Here is a 9,481-nt window from a genome sequence, read left to right on the forward strand (position 1 = left end):
TTATGGCATGTGAGGCTGATGTTAGAGTAAAGCCCAGTTTACACCGATCCAAGACGTTAACACAGTTTTCGCACCTACGAACACGTGTATGGTCATCATGAACAATGAGCATTTAAGATGCAACGAATCCTGTATCGTCTAAGGATTGCAACCCGCCATCTACGATACTAGGCCATCCGTTCAGCAATCACAATGGCATGATGCAATTGCTAAACCACATTACAGCGTGCTCTGGTGACCTACCGTCATGTGGTCATGCGTGGATGATGTCCACGTACTTCTGGACGAAGTCAAGGAATTTGGTGTTGAACTGCTCATAAAACCACTGAACCTTTCCCGGGACCTTAATACCTGGGGGCACGTGGGCGGTCAACATGACCTAAAAATAATGATGAAATCATTTTCATAAAGAAGCTAAGGACACTTGACAATACTGCATGTTTTATTATATTAACATAGAACTTATATCAGTATTTTCATTGGTTGACTAAGGGTCACGTGACCGTCTTTAAAGAGCCAGTAAGTCGACTTTCAGAAGCATTGTTTGCAAACAATAGCCGAGCTTACTCGTCCCTGCTCCGCGAGGTAAATTTCTGCTCTGCGAGTGTAGGCTTACATGTACACTTTATCAGCTAGAGAATCTGTGTGATACAGACATGGGACAATTTGGGAAGAAAATTGGTAAAGTAGGATTTGGATGTGAACGATTGAATAACATCCCGATGGAAGTTACACTTGACGATGGCTCTAAAAGTACTGAGCCTCATATTTTGATGTCCAAATGGAGAGAGAGTTACTCTGAACTTCTGAACTGTAACGTCACCAGCGACTGCCCCACCCTACAAGAACTAGAGAATAATGAACTACCGATGTGTGAGCCTATCTCCATTGTAGAAGTAAGGTATGCTGTAATCCACGCTAAGAAAGGCAAGGCATGTCGTGTAGACAACGTCCCCGCGTATATATGTAATGACACGTGTATTAAATATCTTCACAAACTCTTCACAGTGTGCTTTAACTCTGGGTGTATCCCTGCCAGTTGGGGTAAAGGCATCATCAACCCTATTCCGAAGGTTTCTACTGAAGACCGAAGTGACCCACTCTCATACAGAGGTCTTACGATTACGAAAGCTTCTAACAAGATTTTTTGCAGCATTTTATATAAACATCTTTCAACATACGTTGAGGATCATGGTATACTAGAATATAACCAGAATGGTTTCAGAAAAGGACGATCAACAACGGAGCATATGCCTACTATTACTTCTATCATAGAAACACGGAAATCGCTTAAGAAGCCAACATATGCAGCCTTCATAGACTTCCTAAAGGCGTATGACTGCGTGGATAGAAAGAATATGTGGGCTAAACTGCTTGAAGTGCACATGAAAGATAAAATGTTTAACTCTATTACATCACTGTACAAGAGCGTGCAATGTTCTGTCGACTCAACGGAAGATCAACACTATGGTTTGATGTAAAATGTGGACTAAAGCAGGGATGCATGTTATCACCGCTACTTTTCAACCTTTTCATAAATGACCTCATCGCTACCATAAACCAAACGTCCATAGGAGTTGTTATCGATGAGATGACTGTTGGTATACTTGCATACGCCGATGATATTGTGCTACATGTGGAGTCGGAATCCGAGTTAAATCTACTATTGGACTACTTGAGTATATGGTGTCAGACCAACTCGATGGCTGTGAATACTGACAAGTCCAAAGTCGTACACTTCAGGAGGTCATCAACTACGAAGACTAATTGTATTTTCAAGTGCAGGGGTCAGATCTCGGAGATCGTCGATTGCTATGACTATCTGGGCATTTCCTTGACAGAACATCTCGACTATAATCGTATGGCCAGAGCAGCAGCCAGTTCAGCCAGCACATCCCTGGGTCTCCTTATATCTAAATATAAAGCTCTTGGAGGTATGCAGTACAAGACTTTTACTAAGTCATTTGACTCCATGGTATGGTCAGTAATAGAGTACGGTGCAGGAATATGGGGGACGTACAACATGTCATACATTGAAGCCGTTCAGAACAGGGCCTTGCGGTTTTTCCTCGGCGTAAGGAAACACACGCGCAACGCCGCTGTCGTGCGGCAGTGGGCATCTGTATCACGCCTTTACATGAGCTTACGCGCCGTGGATCCTGGACGTCTAGCACATCAAGTTCTCAATTGGACCTATCGGTGGGCGGCGCGACGTAAACGGAATCAAGTTTTTAGAAAACACCTGAAGTTTGATGTACTTGGACTGTCTCATTTTAACAACATTAATTACACGTATGACAAATGTTACGTTAAGAATAGCATACATGGAACAGGTGGAAATAAGCTGAGAACCTACGCCACTTTTAAGTCGAATATAGAGTCGAATCCTATGTGTTGGGTAAGCTTCAGCGGTCACACAGAAGCGCCCTTTCAAGATTCCGGTGCGGAGTTGCGCCGCTTCACATAGAAACTGGACGTTACAACAGTTCCCCTATTGAAGAAATACAATTGAGGAAGAAATACATGTTTTATTACACTGCCCAAAGTACCAATCTTACAGATGCCACCTCCTTTCAAAGTGCAATTCAATCTGTCCTGATTTTAACGATTTTAGTGATAACCAGAAGCTAGGTTTTATACTTTCCAGCCCAGAAATGATTTTTACATCTGCCAAAACCTGCAACAGCAATGTATTAGAACGAACACGGGCTTTATACAAATGATTTTTACGATGAGTGTTGTTACAGTTTTTAGGATCTTTTTCATGTATTTATGTGTCATACGCTTTAACCCAATAATTTTAGTCTCTCATAACTCTGCTTAGAGTGGCTCGTGCTACACCTTCATATTGTTATACCTTGTAAATATTTTAGTATTTGTAGCAAACGAGGTGAGACTTTAACAAATTATCTGTCTATCTGTCTGTCTGTCTGTCTGTCTGGAAATAGTTTTTCACGTTTATATTTTCGCAATGATCTGCTCAGCGCTTGGGTGTTTGCTTCTCTGGCGGGAGCCCTATTGTTTTGGCCTGAAAATTGAATCGTGCATGAACTAAAGGTGAGATGCAACTCTCGGAAATTATTTCATGCACTCAGAACCGTCGACGAACTGGCCCGTTAACACACAGTGTTGCCCTACGATCCACCCTGCCGTGCAGCGATCAAAAGTTGTATTTTCCTGCGTGATTAAGCCAATGGACCCACAAGAGAAAAATATTTTCAGCCAATCAGCGTGAGCGTCATGCAAAGTTTGTTGTGAACGAGCATCTCCTGTCACTTCCTGTAACATCTGGTCTGATTCAATTATTGTCACATCAAAAACTCAAATGGGCTATCCGTAATAGAGAGAAACACATGATACGTATATTAACGACCCTGCAAAGACATGAGTGAGGGAACATATGCGTTTTCTAATAAAGTATCCATATTGAATCGCACTGTGTACATACATGAGCAGTATTTGAGGGAATGCAGAGGACAGCTGTTATTTAGGCGAACACAAAGAACAATCCTTATTCATCAGCCAACGTAAAACACACATCTTAATTATTTGGAGGAATGCATATGATGCCTGTTATTTCAGAGCAGACAGGTCACACATATTATTTGCAGGTACGCTGCAGACACCAATTATATATTTGAATGTATACATGTACGTATATGACACCTGTTAATTGTGAGAGTGTAGAGGAAGCAGGGAAATTGTGTCATTCATCTTCGGTTATACAACGTTCACAACCGTGTAGAAGATTCGGGGTAGAATAGGTCTTCAGCAACCCATGCTTGACGTAAAAGGCGACTATGTTTGTCGTAAGAGGGGACTAACGGGAGCGGGTGGTCAAACTAGCTGACTTGGTTGATGCATGTCATCGTATCCCAATTGCGTAGGTCGATGCTCATGATGCCAGTCACTGGATTGTCTGGTCCAGACTTGATTATGTACATACGCCTTCATATAGCTGGAATATTGCTGAGTGCGGCGTTAAACTACAAACAAAAAAACAGATGGTTTGATCGACCTATGTATATCATCTCTATTTGAAATAGCTGCAGCGCTCCAGTTTAAAGAAGAGCCTGTGCTGTTTAATGCCCCAGTTATATAACGGTGATCTGTAAATAATACTCGATTATTTAGAGACCGCCGTCATATAGCTGGAATATTGCTGAGTGCGGCGTGAAACAACAAACAAACAAACACAACTGTGTAATTATGCAAGTTATACCTTCTCGCCAGCGTTCCTGGCGTCTTGTAGTACCCCGTCCAGCCAGGTGAACTGACCAGCTGGGTCAGGCAAATGACGGGTCAGTCTGTCCGCGGTATAGTAGAACACTGTGTTCAGACCTACGATCCTTAGACCGTTAACTGTTTTAACTGTGTAGTACCCACCTAGAACAACATCAGTGAGAAGGATTCTTGAATTTAGCATGTCACATATCTTGGCCATGCACTCTGAATACGCTGAACAAGAGCTAAGTGAATACTGAATTCGGATGCGGAGCGGCTAGTTTCACCAGTTTGTTTTCCACATGTTAGACATATTGCTAATTTCCACTTTTAATCTAGACGTTATTAATGACATTATTTGAAACAGAGTCATTCATTCTGTGATATGAGGGTGAATATAAAGTGATAAACTAAAATTCAGTCACCAGATAAATACATTTTAACATTGTTTTAACTGCCAAATGTTGTTAAGAATTGACGTTCACTTTGTGTGAGTTCATTGGAGTATGAACCTTCATAGATTGAAGGCCAAACTGTATGAACATCGGAGCTTGCGTCCATGTCGACAGTTATCGGCTGTCGTGATCAGAGATCAGCTGGGTTTGTAGAAATACGAGGATTGCAGTTTCAAAACCGAGAATACATGTAAGTTCTAAATCTTACACATTGTTCTATATACAGTGCGAAGTTGCCGGATATATTCTCTTGTGGAATCCGAGGTTAATGTCATGTTTAAATAATATTATTCGTTTTTATTAACGAAATAGATTGAAGGAAATGAATACCTACAATCTTAGGTTGTCTCTCCTGAAACTGTAACTGTTCATTGTAAGTGTATTTAATACTGGTAAAAGGATTTTTACATTCTTTATATAAATAAAAAAAATATGTAAATTGATCTTATTAATAAATGTTGATTCATTGTTAATAAATCTTGGTCATTTATTGTCTATTCATGGAAAAGTGAATGGTTATTGTGGTGTAGATGAGCGATCCAATATACCCACTTTGTACATATTAAGCTACTGATTGTCTCTCTGACCCTCGATCCCCTTAAACCGTTACACAGTGTATGAGGGAACGTTTACCCCCGTAGTCCTCAACAGCATGTTGAAATACAACATTGGTGAAATAGTTATGCTCTCAGCCTTTATGATTATATAAACCTTAACGTTAGAATGTTATGATTAGCAATCAATCAATTACATGGTAAATTTTGTTCGTGTAATAATTCATTAGATTATCATCTTTTAACATTTGACAATTCCAACCCACACTCGCATATTCTAACTTTTGACTCACACCTAATATTCACTAAAGTAATAAATAGTTTCAAAAGCAGAACCAAAAAGCCACAGCATTTCAAAGATAATGACAGAATGTAACCTTTCTTAAAATTGTCCATCTGCTGATTGTCTCCGATCCAGTCTCTCCAGAGTTCAGCTGTAGCATTATACAGGAAGGCCTGATGTGCTGGGAACTGGCTGGCCGGAAACCAGTCATGGTTGCCCATTGTCCCGTAAACTGGAACGCCTGGAAACTCTGTCTTTAAGGCAGCTGTTATATTCTCGGTGATATCAAAATTCAGGCTTTCGCTGAGGAACTGGTTTCTTATGTGCGCCCGTTTGTCCCTTCAGAAATAGAAGTGTTTTAAACAATGGTAAATTGTTCGTGAGCCATTCCGATGGATATGAGGGGTCTGTTTGTGGGAAATGTGATTAATATTGTGAGCAATGCATAACGCCGTCGGGATATGATCAATCGAGTCACCGAGCCTGAGCATCCAATCTTTTCAGTAGCCTCTTACCTAATTTGTTTTAAAAAGTAATTATGCTTCACTAGACTGTTGAAAACAAAGAAATAGCCTGCCACAAAATATACATTATTGCATGGTGTCATTCTTTTAAAAACGAACGCCTCCGTAATCTAGTGGTAGAGCGTCCCCCCAGAGAGTGGGAGGTCCGGGGTTTGATCCCCATCGGCATCATACCAAAAGACGTTAAAAGATGCTACTTGTCTGGCGCTCTGCATTGGGGGCTTAAACAAGGACTGGTCGGCTCGGAGTAAGTATACTAGGGTATTCATGTTAAACTGCGGCATGGTATCTCAGTGGGCTAGCACTATAAATCGGCATCAGTCCGGACTAGTTCAAGCAGCCACAGACACACACACAGACACACACACAGACACACACACACACACACACACACACACACACACACACACACACACACACACACACACACACACACACACACAGACACACACACACACACACACACACACATACATAAGTGCAATAATCTTGCACGCGACGTTAAACTCCATTTCACCTCACCTCTTTAAAATAATGGTGTATAGTTTTTAACTAAAACAATATCTGGTTTTGAAGCTGTTTGCAAAAAAACCACCATGCACCGAGTTCAGCATCATACCCTGACCAGAGGCTGGAGTCGACGTCACGTTTAACGTTGGCCATAGTGGCGACGCTGTCGTTGACGAGGCGCCAAGGAGGGTCGCACCAGTGGTCGCCGTAGATACCACGTACAGGAACTTTGTCATTACAGGACCGCATTTCTGACCAGTATGTAGGGTCGAAATGATGGTCTGTGATGTGCCAGAAATGTCCTCGAGAAAAGATAAAGTCACATAGCATATAGGTCAGTATAACATGAACTGGCTTTGTAGTAACTACAGTAAAGCTGATTCTTAAAAGAATCCTTGAATCGGAACAAGATCGTTTGCTTTGTGATAAAAAATAGGATATAAACTACCAGGCAAAAGGAACTTATCAGTTGTAAATTAAGTTTTATCTGAATTATAGACGGTGCGATAGCTAGGAACGTTATCAGAAAACATTCAGCGAAACACACTGTGTGCACGCATGAAAGTCACTTTTTACAGGATTCATTTCGTGCAGTCATGATAAAAGGGAAAAACAGGAGTTTGTGGAACTGGTAAAAATGTTCGTGCATGATTGTAGCATAAATACCGGCGTGAGGCAGAGCAAGGATACCGCATCAAAGAGGAGATCAGGGAAATGCGGTGACTCACACAAGATGAACGTGACAGAGCTGTTGGTGTGGCCGATTTAGGGGCCTCTCAACAGCAGATTGCAAGAACCTTTAACTGCAGTCAAACGATTATAGAGCCATTGAGCCGAATCATAGATGGAGGAGATAATGAAGTGATTGAGTCGTATTATGTTAGTGCTCATGCCATTTGTCGAAACTGAGAGCAACCATGCCCCCCAATACACACACGCACGCACGCACGCACGCACGCACACACACACACACACACACACATACATACATACATACATACATACATACATACATATATACATATGCACATCCAGATGCAAAGTTCTGTCCCCTAGGTGTACCTAAAATATGTACTTTTATCGAATAAGAAGGAATATGTGAGAATATGGGATAGTGCATTTTGATCAATGTCCTTATCACGGTTCCATACATAACAGTAACCCGCTAGCAACAACGGCATGGTTACATAAGAATTATTTACAGCACTAGGCGGGTCTAATTTACATTGTTCATATTAAGCGAGCCTGGCAGTTCACAAGCCTATAATAAAGTTTAAAAAAGTAGGATAAGAATGTGGAAGCTATTTACATATATTTTACTGACGTGCAAAATTCCAATTGTAGAGAACAACACGCACAGACACCGTTTATCTGCAAGAAAAAAACACTATTCACCAGGTCACAGCACACAATTACATCGATGAGGTATTGCGTCCAGGTGTGCTTCTCTTCTCAAAACAGAACCCACAGTTTTCATTATTACAAACGTTACAGCTGGAATATCTTCTTGTGTTTTTTGTCAAGCCTGATATATATATTTTGGTAACTATGTTTTCCTCTGCAACACATTTAAGTTTAACTCCTTTCATTTACAAAAGCAGAACCTACCTATTTTGCTTTTGACACATCGTCTGTGTCAACTGAAGCTGAATGCGTTTCATGCCTTTCTCATGGATATTATCATACAAAGGTTATATTTCAAAACAAAATATGATGTCGATATGAGAATATGTGTTCAGTCCCACTTTGACAATGCTCTAAATTATCTCAAAATTCTACCTACTGGTCATAAATTGAGTTTTCAATATATGACATTGTACTTCCTTATTCAGTGTACGATTTTAACATTTAATTTACCAAATCTTTACGAAGTGAGTGAGTGACTTGTAACATTCCAGCAATATCACAGTGAATCGACAACGGGGCGTCGAGGCGACGAGGCAACACTTCAACAACTAGGTTATCCCACCGCCTCAAATGTTTGTGGAGAATGGCCAAGTAAACCCATAATCTTGAAAAACAACACAGGCGACGATCCATTGAATCCGAGTTTTGTTTTATAGGTGGAGAGTAATGAAGATACTTCCCAACGTTAAACACTCTCAGGACATGACGTCCTTTTATAGTATGGATGGGACGAGGCTGCTTACAATTGCTAGGGGCTCTAAACGAATATTTGGTTCATCCATGCCGATGTGAATAGGAACTGAATATTTGGAGCTCTGCACAGAGATAAATGTTTCGTCTGTTTCTTCGTTTTTCCTCAACAAAGGATTATCAAATTACATGTACCTGTACATCAACATGAAAGCCGTAACATAAAAAACAACACAACTCAACTTGAACTTTTTCTGTACTATCATTTCATTTAATCGTAAATGAATTGATGAAACACATGTAGGATTCCAATGGGATTAGAACCGCTAACGAATGCTTACGAATGTAGTCTTCTGCCATGGCGAAAAAGAATACACTGTGTGGAATGGCGGATAACTAATTAATTTCACCTAGGTGGCTAGAGCGTCTGCCGGGAGATCGGAAGGTCGGTGGTTCGATCCCCGGCCGCGTCACACGAAAGAAGGTTAAACTATGGTATGTGTTTGTTGTTTTCCTGACTGGATCCATTAAGGATAAAGCAAAGACAGGTCGGCTCGGAGTCGTTTGTATCTGAGTGGGATATTCCTCCTAAAATTGCGGCATGGTCTGAGCTGACATTGAGAATGATAACCTTTGCGCCTGTTCGAATATTGCACTAACCAAATGTGTATTTTTCAATGTCATAGTGGTATTTAATATCAGGCTTGAATTACAGCTATGATGATTTTAAAGTAAAGATTTATGGTTCTTTAGATATTTCATACCGATTGTTGGGTTGTCAAATTCCTTTACACTCTGTACCATCTGAGAATAGAATCCAAAGCCATAACTCAA

The 9,481-nt window shown here is 40.7% G+C and overlaps 1 protein-coding gene across 1 annotated transcript; it reads right to left on the reverse strand.

Moving 5' to 3' along the window:
• Window positions 1–253: 253 nt before the first annotated feature.
• LOC139451888 (acid sphingomyelinase-like phosphodiesterase 3b) lies at window positions 254–6,880 on the reverse strand. The gene is made up of 4 exons (XM_071233182.1): window positions 6,660–6,880; window positions 5,611–5,855; window positions 4,223–4,386; window positions 254–379 (listed from the first exon to the last, which is right to left on the reverse strand). Exons 1-4 carry the CDS (start codon window positions 6,878–6,880, stop codon window positions 254–256), a joined length of 756 nt encoding a protein of 251 aa, XP_071089283.1.
• Window positions 6,881–9,481: the final 2,601 nt, after the last annotated feature.

Source organism: Haliotis cracherodii, unplaced genomic scaffold, assembly GCF_022045235.1.
Source record: "Haliotis cracherodii isolate W230 unplaced genomic scaffold, xgHalCrac1.p SCAF_9, whole genome shotgun sequence".
In the NCBI taxonomy this organism is placed as follows: Eukaryota; Metazoa; Mollusca; class Gastropoda; order Lepetellida; family Haliotidae; genus Haliotis; species Haliotis cracherodii.